We start from the raw sequence: 18,560 nt of genomic DNA, 5'->3' as shown, positions 1-18,560 counted from the left end.
GAGTTCTATAAGATTTTGTAAACAAGATATCGTTTTTGGAAAAAAATTATATTGATCAAAATATTGCATGACAGTCTGTATAGTACTGTTCAGCAATTGATCTATTAGCACTAGAAACCTTTTTTTTTAACTAATATTTCATTTTGAGTATGCACAGATGCAAACATTCTGTTCTTAAGTTTGCATATGACTGCTTGAAAACATTAAAATGAAATATAATCAATTTTTGTCATAAGAGAATCAAACTTTTTTGTATTCTAGTTTTTAGAATAAGTATAAAACTATATTAAATACAACTGCAGAAACTGAAAGGCTGTATAAAATGTTAAATTTTGTAATTTTTACAAATTTGGTTTTTTAAATTTAAATATGCTGTAGCATGAATATTTTTGTTTTGTAAAACAAAATGCATGTTTTCAACCAATGTTGCAAAATTAACCCTCTCACTGCGTACTTTTTTCACCAAAATAAGTTCAAAAATTGCGTATTTTTTTTATTACATATTTCAAATCTACATAAAATATACAAAAAATTTTTGTAAAAGTTTTTTTTTTTTAATATAGAATTAGATCATAGAAAAAGGTTGTCAGAATACTGAAATTGAAGAATAATGATATAAAAAGGAAACTTTGAAAATTAATATTAGTTAAATTATGATTTATTTTATAAAATACCTAAGTAAAAGTTATATACTATCTCTACATATAATAAAAGATGGAGTCTGTCTGTGTGTGTGTGTCTTTCGTTCGCGCTGCACGTAAGCTAATAGACCCACGGCTACGAAATTTGGTACATAGGTGCATCTAGACAAGAGCCAGTGCACCTCAAAGCGATTTTTTCGAAATTCGAATTTTTTTTTATTTTACGTTTTGTGACGAAATTGCGTCATTTTGAGTCAGCCTAGCTTATACCGTCCGTTATACATTAAATGCGCATGCGTAAACGTATTATGCACATACGTAAAGGTATTATGCGCATGTGCAGAAAGTTTGTAGCTTTGAGGTTCGGATTATAGATCATTCCGGATTATGGACATCCGGATTAAAGACTTTGTACTGTATAATTTTTTTTGTTAAGTGCTGTGCCTCTCTTAATGCAGCACACCGTTAATAGGTAAGAAATGACCTTACTTCTGTGCAGTGACAAAGTGATATAATCAAAAATTTGGGATCATTTGCATTTTTTAAAAAGAAAATTGATAATTGCAATTTATTACATATTGTTAGATTTCATTTTAATTTATTTAATAAACTTCTAAAAATATATAAAACATGAAATAATACTGGTTTTACATTTGAGAAGAAAAGACTAGAAGATGATTGGATGAAAAAAAAACCTGATTGGATATTTCTGAAACCTTTATGAATATTTACAGTTTTTATGTTATTCTTATAGAATGATAAATATTCTGATATAAATGATTTGTTTGACTGAGTGTATCTTGAGGGTACAAATGCTTTTTATATTTATAAGCTATCTAAATATGTTTTTGCTGGAATATTGAAAGATGTACTTTACAGTCAAAAGTCGTTAATCCGGACTCGTAGGGACTTCAGCGATTCCGGATTATCGATTTTTCCGGATTATAGATCATCAGTTTAAATCTGGTAAAGTGGCATGCAGAAATTATAAAATTAAAAATATGAAACCGTAATTTACGAAATAAAGAACAATTATGATCTAAAGGGTATCAAAATTTACAAAAAAAGAAAAGCTTAATATTTATTTGTTTACTTTATTAAACATTTCTTTCAATGTAAGTTGTTTAAGTTGCTTCGTTTTTTATGTGATAATACATTCTCTTTAATTCCATAAACAGACATAATTTCTTGTTCAGTTACAAAGTTCCGCTTTTCAAGTCCTATAATTGCTGTGTCGAGAATACCGACTAATTTGTCAATCGAAATTTTTTCGTTTTCAATAACCTCTGTCACTTTCTTCCCTATCGGAAGCGAATTATAATGATGAGGCATTTGATTTAAATCATATCAAAGACGAGATGAAATACTACATTGAGTAAGCAATTATAAGCCAAATAAAATAAAAACATCTGCCCTTAAGATAAGGATAGTGCTGACAGATCAACTTCCAATTCAATGCACGCCGCCGCCGCGTTAAAGATAAACAAAGTTTAGATAAACAAACGTTAAAGTTTAGATAAACTTTATCAATTTTTTGCAGCAATTCCACTTTTTGTTTAATGGACTCCGAAAGATACTTTCGCTTTGTATATCCTTTACATATTAGTAAATATATATCGGAAATTCTATTTGACATAATCGAAAGTTCAAGCTTACTTTTATAAAATTGCTCTAACAGTCTGCAAAAAATAATAATCCGGATCCAAATCGAAGATTAAGGAACAACGCAATCTGCAACATTAACTGAAATAGATCATTAGATAATTTTAGCTTAGCTTATCCCGTCCATTATACATTAAACGCGCATTCGTAAACGTATTTTGCGCACGCGCACACACAAATTAGCAGCGGTAAAGGTCTTACGCGCATGCGTCAACGCGACGCATGCGCAGAAAGTTTGTAGCTTTGAGGTCCGGATTATGGGTGTCCGAATTAACGACTTTTGACTGTACTTAAGTAGGCTATTTTGTAAAATAATTGTTCAGATACGTTTTAACTGGACAATTTAAAGGTTTTAGCAAATTTGGTAAAATTTTTTATTGCAATAATTTTGCTCCATAAAATAAACAAAATTGCTTAATCTATGATTATAAGTAAAATACTCCTTTTTCCCCAAAAAAATAGTATACAAATGTAAATCTTGCAATTTAAAATGTTTATGATTCATTATTATACAATAATTATAGAAAAAATCCTTGATATTCACATATTTTCATTTTAAAAATATAGACATTTATGGATTTGTAAAATTTATTAAAGTGTGTAATGTGCCAGTTTAACAGATAACTGGTGCAATAATTCCTGTATACATTAGAAAATAATTTCACATACGAAATACTGGTAAATGTTTTGCCAGTGATGAATTGTTTGAGTTGGGAACTATTTTCAGACACAGAGCTAAAACCTAGAAGAAAAAAGAATAAATAAATATACTTTTTAAATTTTGTAACATTAATTTATTTAAATACATCTATGTTAAGGTGAATAAAAAATCAAATTAAAAATATTTTCATTTGAAACAAATATAAGGAAAGATCAAGAAGTTTCTGCCTGGATTCTCTATGCTGTGATATTTGCTTTATTTTGAAACTGCCACAAACATTAAGGCAATTGTTCAATTGTTAAAACAGAATAAAGACATCTTTTAGCCATGTCTACTTAACTCTCTATTACTAGAAGTGGACTAATATGTAAAAAATAGCATTGTGACAGATTTGGACTATACAGATGAGAGAATTATTTGAGAGTACCCAACTTCTTTATAACCCTTGCATCACAAAGTTTCAAATATACTGTAGTTTGCAGCTACTTAAATATATCATATTACTGTTTATCTTCCTACAGCTTCCAGGGAGGGAAAAGAGATAACCTTACATTGGTCCATGGTATAAATTTAATATCAACTATGCTGTCAAAATATGTGCCCTAATTTTCTGCACAACAAATACTGATAATAGTTAGCCCATCAGCTTACTCAGACGTGGCACACATATCTACATGTATATGGAGCTATCAAATGGAAACTTTTTGATCACTCAAAATGTAATAATTTTGTTACGGAATTACATTTGTTTATATATAATTTTTGGAAGAATCTCAGATTATGTACTATATAGGTAAGAAAAGTATGTTTGTTTCTGTAATATTATTAGATGTAGAAAAACATGAAATAAGCATATAATTAAATATGTGAAATTTTTAGGTAACTTCTTGCTTATAAAATGCAGTTAGTTCATTAATATATCAGAAAATTAATTAAATGCTTTTAAAAATTTTGTATACATATAAATAATTTTAGTGAAATTATATGTAAATTTTAGTATGTCTTGTATAAATGGTATAATAAAACATCAGACTGCGAATCATTGCTGGAAAAAGTATAAGTCCATTTAACATTGAGGCTATCTCGTAAAACTGGTGATGATTTTAGTGACTAATTTTTGTCGTCATATTTAGCCAGAAATCGTTGTTTGGCAACATTTTGCTCCAAACCCTGTTGACTTTAAGTGTATCTGGCCTTAGGTAACTGTAACTAGTAATGCTTTCCAGCAATTTTGAAAAATCAAAGGTAATGGAAATTTCTCTGTGGTTGCCGCAAAACTATGCAAGACTGGAAAGAGCACCAGTTTTAGTTTATCTGATGTAATAACTATGGTAATTATGAGTATTGAGAGATCACCATGTGAGCTTACACATCTGAGGCTACCTTGTGTTCAATATTCTTATTAGTTTGGAGTAGTAACTAATGACTGTACTCTGTCATACTCAGAAGAGCTGTATAAGTCACTTTGTGTGAAAGGCTCCAGAACTGTAGAGTGTTTTTTGGAAAAATAAATTTCATCAAGCTTTCATCAGTTCTGTGTGCATTCAATCTAATACAAACCTATATGCACATAACAATTTTTGGTGTCAGAAGCGGAATTGAATTCCAGTGACGAGTGATAGAGGAGCAACTAAGACAGCCTTTGCTGCATTCCCCCCCCCAAAAAAAAAGATGTTACAGAAATCAAGTCCATTACAGAAGAGATGAAATCAGGCAAAGAAAAGATGGAAAAGATTATCAAAATCTGTTAAAGAAGAGATAAAACGGGCCAAGTGAAGATGGAAGGAACCGTCAAGTCAATTCAAGAAAAGTTTGAAGTAGGTCAAGAGAAAATGAAGAGATATTTCTGCCATAATAGAAAAGAAATTCCAGGCTATGGAAGGCAGAATAGTCTTTGAAATAACAGTTTCTGCTGCCGAACAACAAATCAGAGAAAGCGTCTCTGCTGTCAAACAACACATTGAAGAAAGAATTCTGCTGTCAAACAGTAAATTGATGACAGAGTTTCTACTGTCGTCCAAGGAAGCTCACAGCTTAAAGAAATCCATACTGACAGCAGGAAATAAATTTGATGGCTTTAAATTCTTACCTGTGTCTTCTCAACCCTCTCTAAGCCTATCCACGTATGATTAAAATACCTCCTGGCAAGTGTACAAGACTCAGTTCTCTAGACTTAAATGTATGAGATTCTGAAGCAAAGGCCTGCCATCTCACATCTTCTCTAAGAGCAGATAGATAGATATCCTTTAAATTCTGCGTAAAAACCAGAGCCTAGACTTTGAAACTCTTATTATTAGTAGAGTATTAAGTATTTAAAGAGAAGTATTTAAAAAGAATATAGCAGGCTTTACTTAAAATCTCACCAACAGAGGCCCATGGAAACATTCCAGGAGCTTGCCATGGATGCTGAAAAGCTGTTTCATCTCACCTTTTCAGACTGCCCAACAGAAATGAAGGAAATTCTGTTTCTTCAATACTTCTTCGATGGCATCCAGGATCCTGAGAAACAGAAAGCTCTACGAATGGCAGATATCAAGGATCTAAAATGAGCTTTAGTGTACAGTATGAAATTTGATGCAGCCCAGCAAGCAACCTGTAGAGACTGCCAACTGATCAGAGTTGCTTATGTCAAGTGACTGCTCATGTAGACAACTTAACCAGGTAAATTAATGCCTTGAGATAGAGTATGAATAGCAACAAACCGACCCTAAAGTGCTGAAACTGTGGTCGTGAAGGCCATGTATGAAGACTTCAAGGTACAGAAGCTAAGACCACTTCCCAGCAAGGAGACGGGAAACAAATTAGTGGCCATCTTGTGGTGTGGAGGTAGCCAGATATTGAGAAGTCCTGTTTTAAAGCACTTCAGATTTCTGAAACGAGTGGAAGCATAATGGACTCATCATCATGCGACACAAAAACGGAATTTCTTGCCAAATGACCATCGATACAGGAGCCTATGTTACCGCCATTCGAAAAGATCTGGCTCAATGACTGAAGGGTAAACTCATCTGGACACTGCCCTGTTTTACCCTCCAGAGTGATAAAATTGACAATGATGGAAAGTTAAATATTTTATTGATGGTAAACATCACTTTTGGAAGTACTGCGTACCATCACACGATATATATGGCAGATATAAGATACCTTTGCATACTCATATTAGACTTTAAGGAAATACAATTTTTTCTTGGACTTGAATGAACTGCATTCTGCCTCTGAGTACATAACCCTATTTGGAATCAAAGATAAAGGAGTTAAAACCAATCTTCATATAATATTTCAAGATGACATCACAGTACCAGCAAGAACAGAATTTTTACAATAGCTGAGAACAGAAATTTCCGATACAGTATAATTGAATATTCTAAAAATTGTAATAGCACAAAAGCAGTACTAGTAACCTCTGTATTTATCAATCTGTTGAGAACCATCATTCTGGTGAGAGTTCTACAGGTAAAAGTCATAAGGAAAGGCAAGGTGGTTGCAGCATGTATTCCAGTGGTCTACGTTAATTGAACTAGCAGTCTTCCAATTGCTGTGTTTTTAAAGAGTCTAACATTATAGTTACTGCTACATGCACAACTAAGCATTGACAAGAGGAGTGCTGCAGAATGTGCCATTCAAAAATTTCAAAATATTTCTCTCGCACATCTGACGTAAAGTGAACCAGTTAAGCACAGCATAAAATTGATATGGGGAATCATTTGCCAATCAAGCAACATTCAAGATGTCTACCAATTGCTAGATAGAAAGAGGTAGGAAAATTTTTTAAGGACATGTAAGAAAGTGATGTTTTAGATTTCTCAGCAAGGGTGTTCTCCAATTATTCTGTCAAAAAGAAGATGGTTCAACTATAATTTGCATTGACTGCTGCTGTTTGAACAATGTCATGAAGAATGACAGCTACCCTCTTTCTAGAACTGATGATATTCTGGAACACTCTTTCTAGAATCAAGTGGTTTTCTGTGATTAATTTAAAGACTGAATATTGGCATGTAGAGATACATCCTGATGACTGAGAGAAGACAGCATTTACTACAGGACAAAGACCATGGCAGCTCAAAATGATGTCGTTTGGATCATGCAGTGCACTAGCAACATTCGACCACCTCATGAAGACCGTACTTTCGTATGAAACCTATTTGATATACCTGGATGATATAGAATCTAGAAAAGGTTTTGAGCAGCATTTATAAAATATTAGGAAGGTCCTTCAGAAACTGAAGGAAGCCAGTCTAAAGTTAAGTCCTGCCAAATGTAAATTGTTCAGACATGAAGCAAAGACTTCTTGTACGTGTCATCTCTGCCAAAGGTGTTCGTACAGATACAGAAAAAGTGTCAGCAATTAAAGATTGGAGATGCCCTGAAATTGTCTACTAGTTGAGAAGTTTTCTGGGGCACCTACTATAGGAGAATTATGAAGGACCTTTCTTCCATTGCATGACCCCCTTCACAAACTGATAGAGAGCAAACAAAAGTCCTTGTGTACAAAAGAATGTGATAATAAGGAGGCTTTAACACCTCCTAAAATACAGTTATTTTGGGATGGTCCTTAGACATCATTGTTCAGATGTGTAATCACTGAATTCTAAACCTAAAGCCACAGGAATAAAGAAAGAATTACGATAGGCTCACTTCTTACTATAGCCACGCTATATAGTCTTCATATTGTATATAATATAAATAGTATATTAAGACCATGGTCCTATGTTTATATATAAACTTTAAATTCATGCATATATTTATTGATCAATAACTTTGTGACAATCCTGATGCCTCAGCTCAAAAAACCATTTATTCTTGAGGTAGATACGAGCAATGAGATGTCAATGCTGTTTCGTCCCAAGAAATAAACAGTCAAAAACAAGTCATAGCGTGCTGAAGCAAGTGTCTATCTACACTGGAGAGGAATTACTGTGTCAGCAGGAAAGAGTTGGTCACCATAGTTAAAGCTGTAGAACATTTCCACCATTATTTCTAGTGCAAAAAAATCTCTGCTCCACAGCTTGTTGATTTGGCTCTTAAATTTGAAGAATCCTGAAGGTCAAATAGCTAGTTAGATACAGAATATGCCATCACTATCTCTCATAGGAAAGGATAGTCAAACAAAAATTCGATGCTCTGCCTAGAAGATCCTGCCCAGAAAGCTGCTGATATTGTTCCAGGGTTGAAGTGAAATATAAGCTGGTAATCCAATTGTATATCAAATTGCAAATTCAACATTGCTTGAACCAGAGCCATGGAGTGATGAAAAAGTCAGGAAAGACAAGAGAGACAGCAATATTAAACCCATCATTGATTTAATGGAATCTTCAAATAGAAAACCTACCTGGCAGGATATTTCCATCTATAATCCTACAGTTGATAATTGAATGCAGAGTCTGAACACACGTGCGACTTACTTAGACTATTCGGGTCTAGTCCAGATTCTGCAACTATCCGGGGGCAACACCTCATGGGCCCCACATTGATTCTGTTTCATAATACATGCTTACATAGTTCATAATTCTTCACTGTCCATAATACATACAGTACATACACAATGCTGATCTCTACTAAAACTACAGGGAAAAAAGAGAGAGAGAGAGAAGGAGGGGCTGTAGCTTGCTTTGGAAGTTCACTGTTTTTCTATATTTTCCTTAATTGACTGGGATCTATTTCGCACTGCACAAGCCTTGTTCCCAATTTCTGCATTATCTTGCATATTTTGCTGCGATGCGAAATGCTGGCTGTTTGATCAGATAACACTTATGAGATACTGCCTGTTCCAGAAGCTGCACATGCCATTGTATGGTTAGAGGGCATCGGGTCAAGTAATGGTCTGGTTTTCTCATGGCTCCACAGACACATCTATCAGTATTTGCTGTTCCTTGTTTGTAGTAATAGGAGGGAAAAGGCCTGTGCCCCATCACAAATCTCATTATTTGTAGGGATGACTCAAGACAGTGGGCGAGACTTTATGGTAATATTCATAGGTCCTTCTGCTTTGTTGATTAGTGTCCCTCTTTCATTGTCACTGGTGCTGAGCTGCTGTCCTTGTCACTTTTTTAAGGTGAGATCACGAGAGTTTGGTTATAATGCTTTGAGCACTGATATTGTGAGCTACTTTCTTTTGCAAGGTCTGCTTCCTCCTTACCTTGAATGCCAGCATGCACCTTTATCCAAAAAATGAGGGTATTCGTTGTCAACGAATGCTCCTTCAGCATCTCTTGAATCTTCACTATGATGGGAGATGGATGTCTGGGGTTTCGTAAGGCATATATGACCGACAGGCTATCTGTAAGAATATTGATAGTGGATCCAACTGTCTATAATCCTACAACAAAATAATATTGGGCTCGCTTGAACTCAATCCATATTTGAAATGGCATCTTATAATGGAAGTGCAAAATAGATGCTGGAAAGGCTTTCCAATGGTGGCTGATTCCAAGACCCACGATCCCAGATATCCTTAAAGAATTACATAGCTGTCTGACAGAAGGCCACTTCAAAATCATGAAAACTTTGCATAGAGATTGAGAATGCTTCTACTGAAGTAAAGCAAGGGCTGCTCTGCAAAAGTAGTACCAATCTTGCAATGCGGCCCGGGCCAGAAAGGACCGAAGAAATGCAGCTGAGGGAAGTTGCAATGTTACACTGTAGGAGTACCTTTTCAATGCATCCCCTCAACATCCTAGGATCTCTGCCACAATCTGCTGATGACAAAAAAATATATACTCATTGTCATTGATTACTTTAGAAGGTGGCGAGAAGTGTATCCTATCCCTGATTAAGAGGCTGTCACGGTAGCACAGGTAATGATACAGCATTGGATTTGCAGGGCCTCTTCAGTTATATCCTGATCAAGGAAGAAATTTATCTCGACTGTAATTAAAGCCCTCTGTAAATTACTCAGGATAGACAAAACCTTAAATGGCACTGATACCTTTATATCCACAGTCAGACAGCATGGTAGAGAGGTTTAATCAAACCATTCTTAATAAAGTTTCACTGATGGTTTCCAGAAACCAACATGCTTTGGACCAGAAGTTACCTCTGTTCTTATTGGCCTGTTGCAGTAGTGTCCACAAGACTACTGGCTACTCCTGATACCATATACTCTCTGATCGTGATCTTTGTCTGACTTGTGATATGTTGTTTGGTCACCCTTCGGATGCGCCTTAATCACCTGATTTAGGCTCATCCGAAGTTATTTTGGGGTGGTCTTTAACAGTCCTAACAACATCATTGTTCAGATGTGTAATCATTGAATTCTAAACCTAAAGCGGTTCGTTACGACAGGCTCACTCCTTACTATAGCCATGGTATATAGTCTTCATATAATGTAAATAGTATATTAAGACCATGGTCCTATATGTATATATAAACTTTAAATTCATGCATTTATTTATTGATTTAGCATTTTATTATTTTTTTAAATCATTGTTTTAGTATTGCATTTAGTACTTGCAGTTCTTGGGAAGTGGACAATGTCATGAATTTTATATACATGTAAATTTCTTCTCCTTAAGTTGCACTATAGCCTATTACAGGCCAACACGCTTCCTCCAACGGATCCGTTGAGTCTTGAGATCTGCCTCCACACAGTCTATCCATCTTGTGAAAGGTCTCCCTCTTTTCCTGATACTCACTTGCAAAAGTCACATTTTTAACGGGGTTCAAGTTATCACATGTAAGAATATGTCCAAGCCACCTGATATGATAAGATATGATGACTTAGGTTGTTTGTATCTTCTACAGATTTCATGGTTAAACAAAATTCTCCAACACGTGTAAACTATTTTAATGAAATTGTAAGTAAAATGTAATATCTCTTGTAGTAGTAGTATGGAAAGTATCAAAATTCAAACATCACTAAAAATGTATGGGTACAGGGCAAGTCTATTTAACACTGATGTAAATGGCTTGTCGAGATACGCGCAAGCTGACGATTGTTTTGCAATTAATTCTTGTCACCAGATTTGGCGAGAAATTGCCAAACTTGGCCAAATATTGGTCTAAACTTTATGTAACTGTTATTGTATGCGGCCCTATATAACTGCAGTTGTGTATGTCTTCCAGCAATTTGAGAAATCGAAGGTACTGGAAATTTCTCAACAAATGAAGAAAAACTATACAAGAGCAGGTAGAGCATCAATTTCTTTAGCTAAGAGTATTGAAAGATCATTCTGCGAGCCTGCACATTTGAGGTTCTTTGTATTGCCTTGTGTTCAGCATTCTTAGTAGTTTGAAGTAGTATCTACTGATTGCACTCTATCATACTGAGAAGAGCCATATGAGTCCTCTTGTATGAAAAGTTTCAGAACTGTAATGTGTTTTTGGAAAAATAAATTTGATCAAGCTTTTATCAGTTCTATGTGTATTCAATCCATTATGAACTTGTATGCATGTAACAATACATTATGAAAATATATAAATAGATAGAATAGTTATTTAGAAAAGAAAAGAAAAATAGTTTTTGACAGCTCTATCTGTATATTTTCTGAGACATCACTCATTTTAATTTTGGCAATGGAATTAACATAAAACTGGATTCCCAATCATTAAAATCTTCTTCAAATTTTTTTTTATAAAATGTATGTCTTAATAATGCTAATTAACTTATGGTAAATGCATTCACAGGTTGTATGTAATTGCTATGTTGACTGCCAGTTTGATACCACTGGTGTAGACCATGATAGACTACATGAATTGAGTGAAATAAAATATTTACAAAGATTATAAATTAAATAGAAATTATTTGGTTTAAGCATATATATTCATCTTGATCTTTAGCTTTAATCAATAATACACCATTTGATAATGCTAACTCTAAAATGGATCATTAACTGCATAAAGTTTCAGAAATGCAAATGACTACTGAAATATGAGACTTTAATTAAAACTTTTATATCGTTTTCAACCCTTTTCGATTGTTAATTTTTTCTAAAAACAAATCAATTTACAAACTGAATGAATGATGCAAAGCTAAGTTTTGACTTGAGAAATTATTTGTTTTTACATGCAGTTCTATTGCACTAGTAAATGACCTTGATTAACTTTTGTATTATGGTCATTTACTTAGTATATAAAGCAAAATTTATTATATTTATTACATTCATGTTTGTTCTTATTTTAAAAACTTATCCTGAATCTTTGAGTCATTTACTTAAATGATAAAATAATAAATATTTTTATAATTATACAATGGCTCTTAAAAATCAATTGAAAAAAATCAATCAAAATATATAAAAAATAATAATCAATCAAACATAATAAAAAACTCCCTCCTCATTTTATGCAAAATATTAACACAGAATGTAATTTACTTCTCTTGTATCTTGGGGAGAGATAATTCCATCAGATTTCATAACTGAAGCATGATAAAAAGCACTTGTATGATTCTCAAACAGTGTTTCGAACTCATTCATGTTTTCTGTTGAGCTTAACTCTTTTAAAATGTTGTTTTCAGTTGCTACAGCCTGAAAAACATAAATGGCTTAATGTTTATACAGTGTGTAATACATATAAATGTAATAACTTGTTCATAATATTTAACCTAAATTAATGTTAATTTTCATTTAAAAAGCATATTGTTATATATTATTTCAATACTGTGATTCAAAATTTGGAAATAATATTGCAGACTACTTTTTATGATTTATTAAAATAAGACAAATGTATTATCTATAAATATATTATAGAACTTCTTGAAATAAGAAAAGAACTGCTTAAATAGTGCCTAATTTGTTTTCAGTGTGAATAAGCAATATAGAATTTTATGTGTTATACACAGAGTATTAAAAATAATTTTAATTAATATCCACTTCAGCTATTTGTTAGAAGAATTTGGGGATCATGGGGGCATTTAAATGCTAATGACAATATGTAGCTCTACAGTTTCAAATACATACATAATTTGAGAACATTTAATAGCAAATTAATAATGTTATGAAATTTAAAATTATGCAGTATTTTATTTCAAGAAATAATAAACTGGCATAAAAGAAGATTCATATTAGCTCAGAAGATATTTGAGACCTATTTCTGAAGTTTTATTTCTTCAGTAATGTATGCTTAAGAAAATCAACGTAATTTCCATTTCATATACAGTAAACTCTCGCTACAATGATACCCGATACAACAATAACTCCATCTACTACAATAATGTTTTGTGGTCCCGGTGATTTTGCATATAAACTAATGTTAATCTCCCCTCAATATTGCTATATTCTCTAGAACAATAAACCTCTGTAAAACGATTTTTTCAATCTAAATTTCAGTATTATTTTCTCCCTTTATAATATTTTGATTTTCAAATGCTTTTTTTTTTTTTTTTTTCCGTTTTCTTTTGTTATTTTTTCCGTCTATTAAGACTGGATATTCAGCTTATCCCTGAATAAATAGCTATTGTTCAGATTTCAAAACAGATGAAGACCACCCTTTTGGGAATTGGAGTGGGTGAGGGGGGTGAAGTGTAAATGTATGCCTAGTCTCGTTTCCCAGTAAGCTTTGGAATTCTGATAAGGTTTAAGGACATCTAGACCTGTCTGGTCACCTTGTCACAGAACAAGTGCCCTTTGTTAGAGGAACAGGGGGAGATGGAGGCGGGGTGTTGTTAAGTGACGTACTGAAAAGTGAGTTCAAAGGTTGTTTTATAGTCTTTAACGATTTTGAGTTCTACGCGAAACATTTGGTTTAAACTTTTCTTTCTTTCACGCGATATTGTTCCCTAAGATGGCAGGGCAAAAGCAACTATCTTTTCAAGATAAACTGAACGTTATCAATGATATTGATGAGGGAATGAAGCAGATTGATGCGGCTAAGAAACATGGATTATCGCAATCTACAGTTGCAACGTTCCTAAAGAAGAGAAAGCAAATCGAAGATGCTGTAACTTCAAATGAAATTAACCCAGAGCGAAAACGACTGAAAGTTGCGACAAATGAAAACATTGATGCTGCTGTTTTAAAATGGTTTCAAGAGATGAGAGCAACAAATGTCCCAACAAATGAACCTTTATTATGTGCAAAAGCATGGAAATTTGCAGCAATGCTAGGGAACGAAACTTTCAAAGCTAGCAATGGTTGGTTAATGCGTTTTCGAGATTGTCATGGAATAACTTTCCAAGAAGTTCACGGAGAGAAAAAGTCAGCCCCGATAAATGACGCAAATGAATGGCGGCAAAACAAGATGAAAGAAATCTTAGAAAAGTATACTCTTGAAGACATTTATAAAGCAGATGAAGCTGGGCTGTTTTTCCAACTGCTACCTAATCGAACATTGGTATTCAAGGGTGAAAAGTGCTATGGAGGGAAGAAATCAAAGCAGAGACTGACTGTTCTTCTGTATACAAATAGCACAGGAACATATAGAATACAACCTCTCGTCATTGGTAAATCATTGAAGCCAAGGTGCTTTAAGAACGTGAAAAGTCTTCCCGTGGAGTATAAAGCAAATAAGAAGGCTTGGATGAGGTCTAAATTTTATTCCGAATGGTTACAGAAGTTAGACAATGAAATGAAGAAGAAAAAGAAAAAATCGTTTTGTTGATAGATAACTGCGGTGCTCACACATCATTTCCAAAGCTACAAAATATCGAAATTGCTTTTTTCCCTGCCAACTGCACTTCAATTTTACAGCCTCTTGATATGGGCATAATTAAGTACTTCAAAGGATACTACAGAAAACGGTTGGTGGACTCCATACTTGTAAACTTTGAAAATAAAGTAGAAGACCCTTTCAAAGCTGTAAATGTCAAGGAAGCGTGTGACAATATTGCTGGAAGTTGGTGGGAAGTAACAGAAAAAACCATTCGGAATTGCTGGAAAAAGGCCGGTCTTTGTGTTATGGAAGATAAGAAATCTGATAATGATGAAAATTCCATAGACAATGATCTCTCAGATGATCAAGAATGTGTTTTGCTCATCAAAAAATCCGTATCCCAACTTGAGGAAACAAGCGGTAAAAAGTTTGGAATTAGTATAGAAGACTATTTAACAGCAGATGATGATCTTATGGTTTTCGCAGGAGTTACTGATGAAGATATTCTCTCTGAAATTACTGATGAGATAGGAAACAATGATGAAGATGATGATGATGATAATACAGGTCCATCGCAGTCCTTATTGTCATCCCAGGAAGCTCTTCAATCTGTGAATTCTCTACGGACATTTTTTTCAAGCCTTCCGTCGACAAATGAAGTGCACTAGACTCAATGCATACAGTATTGGTGAACTTAACAGTTAAAAAAATCAATAAACAAACAAAAATATTGGATTATTTTCAATAAAAAGTGTTTTCAGGTATGTGAATATTTCTGTGCTTATTTTCTGAATTTATCTTATTTATTTATTTTTTTTTAGTATTTAAACCACTATTATTAGTATTTTACAAATTAATTTCTTCTAAATATAGACTTAAAAGTAGTATGTTATGCACCTTAATAATAATAAAATATAATAAAAAAATAATGTATAAAATAACCTAATAATAATAATAAAAAAAAACTCTTATTAAATGCTCAAAATATGTGGGCCCTCGATATAACAATATGCCTCTCTACAACAATATATTTATTTGGTCCCTAAAATATTGTTGTAACAAGGTTTCACTGTATTAAATTAGTATAACATTTCTAAATCAATCTAAATTCTACATGGCAATATTTTGCATACATGATTTTTATGCAAATATTCAATTTATATTTATATTACAGTAGACTCCCGATTATCCGCGGAGCAGATTAACCGTGCCTGCCGCACAAAGGTGTTTTTTTTTTTTTTTTTTTTTTTTTTTTTTGTTGTTGTTTTTTTTTTTTTACACAAGCGTAAAGCAAAGAAAATAAAAATGTTTACAAAACTGAGCGAAATGTTAAATTTGCTAACAGCGTGCTTATTTATGGCAAAAATATCCCAGGCCTTCTTGAAACCTTCCCCTCTGATGAGTTAGTGATTTCTTACTCACCCTTGCAGTGCCCGCTTAACTGCCCTCTCTCTTCTTAATCTTACTGACACGTCCACTTCCTCCCACTCGCCATTGTTAGTTTAAGCCTGATAGTGTTTGCGAACCAGTCAGAGTTAATTTCTCATCTTTTATTGTGTTCAGTGCCTGTGCTTTTTGGTTTTGTGTTTTTCGTTATCGATTTAAAATGTCAGGAAAATGAAACAAGGTTGTGTTGACGATTGTGCAAAAACTAGAATTAATTTCCAAAGTAGCAAACGGCACTACAAGGCAACAAATGGAAATGGATTACGGAATCGCAGCAACAACAGTGTGTGACATTCTAAAGCAAAAAGACAAACTGGTGAACTTTGCATCAATGTTGGACAGTGCTTTCACAATGAAAACACGAAAAACTATGAAGGGTTCTACCTTTGAAGAGCTAGACATGGCATTGACAGAGTGGTTAGCTCAAGTTCAAAACGAGGGTACTCCTGTAAATGGTCCTATAATTCCGGTGAAGGCAAAAACCTTTTTTGAGCTGTTAGGCGTGAAAGGAAATTTTGACGCGTCTTCTGGCTGGTTGACTCGTTTTAAGCAGCGACATGGAATTCGAGAAATTGGACTTCATTTGGAGAAACTTGGTGGTGACCAACAAGCAGCCGACGATTTCCACGAAGAATTTGTTTTAAAAGAAAAGCTATTTTTTGAACAAATTTACAATGCCGATGTATCGGGACTTTTGTGGAAATGTCTTCCTACTCGCACTTTAGCATTTGAAAGTGAAAGTAAAGCTGCGGGTCATAAAAGCAACAAGGAAAGGATCACTATCATGTCTTGCAGTAACGCTGCAGGTGGACATAAATTTAGACTTGTTGTCATTGGAAAGTCAAAAAAGCCGAGATCTTTCAAAGGCACAAGGATAGAAAACTTGATTACTTTAACCAGAAAAATAAATAAATAAATAAAAGAATGGTTGAACCGAAACATTTTTCAAGAATGGTTCTAAAAAATCTTTGTTCTTCAAGTGCGTAACATCTTAAATTTAGAAACCTGCCTGAAAAAGCTGCGCTATTGATCGACAACGCACCTTCTCACCCAGCAACAAGCGTGCTAAAGTCTTCTGATGGACAAATGTTTGCAAAGTTTCTCCCCCCAAACGTTACTGCGCTCATCCAACCATGGATCAAGGAGTCATTGCAACAATGAAGAGAATATGCCGAACCAAACTGCTAATGACCAAAATTGAAGAAGGTTATGATCTGAAAGAGTTTTGGAAACACTACACAATCTTGGACAGCATCTATGATATTGCATCTGCATGGGACTCAGTGAAACCGTCAACCCTCATAAAATCATGGAGAAAACTCATATCTAATGTTGACGCCAACAACAGCCTAAACCCCTTTGAGTTGTGAAGAAGAGAATAAAGTTGTAGACATGCCCACGCCAACTCTTGCCGATATGGTGAAAACAGTTCCGGGGGGTGAGAACGTTGATGCTGAAAACATTAATGAGAGGTTGGAGTGTGACATCAGCGAACCTGGCTTCGAAGGCTTGACGGATGACGAAATTGTAAAGAAAGCAAGGGGAGAGACCGAGAATGAAGGACAGCAAAGTAAAGGAAGAAGAGCCCACTGGTGCAGATGCGGAAGACTCACAAAGCGGCTTTGCAACAAGTCGACGGACTGCTGAGCTATTTGGAAGAACAAGATGACGTGGAGTTTGCCGAGAAACTTATGCTACAAAAAATGCAATCTCGGATCAAGAGAAAATGCTTCCAAAGCAAGAAGCAAACACAAATGACTGATTTCTTCAAAAGGGTGCAGTTTTTCAGTTATGCTTTTGTAATTACATAATACACAACAGTATTAAAACAGTACATATGTATTGATTTTTCTGTGTATCCTTGATGCCTCTCGTAAGTATACAAAGCACTTTTCTGTTGGCATTAACAAAATGCGTTTTAGGTTAGTTTTGAGTGATTTAATAAAATATTAAGCATTAGTTAAATATTTCCTGCTGTTTATTTTATGTTTTATTGTACATAAAACGATTTTTCAAAGTTGGAATAACTGTTTTCTCTTTTGCTATACCCGTTTCTAGCTTTCTTTGGATTATCCGCGGCGGCCGCGCCACCCAATTCCGTGGATAATCGGGAGTGTACTGTATTATGCTTTTTGTTTTTGTCATTTGAAATTCTTATATTTAATTTAAGATTATTGCTACAATAGTTGTCATTAAAGGAGGGGAAGAGGATTAAGAAAATTCTATTTTTGATTCCCCCCCCCTCAATGGCAGGCACTTGCATATAAAGGCCTTGGCCACTCCTAAGGCCAGAAGTGGTGGCCATTTTATTGTGAAGGCACCTAATAGGTGGCCAACGCTACCTTCTATGAAGGGACAATTTTGCATGCATGCCTTCTCTGGAATTTGAAACTTGGCCTTCGATATCACAGTCAGGCTCCCATAACCACTATACCGTCTGGGCAGCTTTTTGATCTTAATCATAAATGATATTAGTAAAAGTCACAATCACTATTAATGCTTCGAAGCATGTCAACCAGCTGGCTGAATTATTTTTACTATGTATCTTATCATAGAATGCAATTGTAATTTTTTAGTATATTTTAATATTAATATAGATTACAATATTCATAAATAACTGTATGATT

General features: G+C 34.1%; 1 protein-coding gene across 2 annotated transcripts in view; it reads right to left on the bottom strand.

Moving 5' to 3' along the window:
- Positions 1 to 476: 476 nt before the first annotated feature.
- LOC118183337 (methylcrotonoyl-CoA carboxylase beta chain, mitochondrial-like) overlaps positions 477 to 18,560 on the bottom strand; it is a 97,011-nt gene continuing 78,927 nt past the window's right edge. For both annotated transcript variants that reach the window (XM_035352841.2, XM_085820630.1), the window contains 2 exons: positions 12,273 to 12,425; positions 477 to 3,045 (listed from right to left, as the gene is read on the bottom strand). In XM_035352841.2, the coding sequence (XP_035208732.1) occupies positions 2,965 to 3,045; positions 12,273 to 12,425 (234 nt within the window). In that variant the 3' untranslated portion in view covers positions 477 to 2,964. The remainder of the gene's footprint in view (positions 3,046 to 12,272; positions 12,426 to 18,560) is intronic.

The sequence above is a fragment of the Stegodyphus dumicola genome, chromosome 7 (assembly GCF_044657685.1).
Source record: "Stegodyphus dumicola isolate Sdum_Otavi_A_Nest chromosome 7, ASM4465768v1".
Taxonomy (NCBI): Eukaryota; Metazoa; Arthropoda; class Arachnida; order Araneae; family Eresidae; genus Stegodyphus; species Stegodyphus dumicola.
This window is presented reverse-complemented; position numbering and strand designations above follow the sequence as displayed.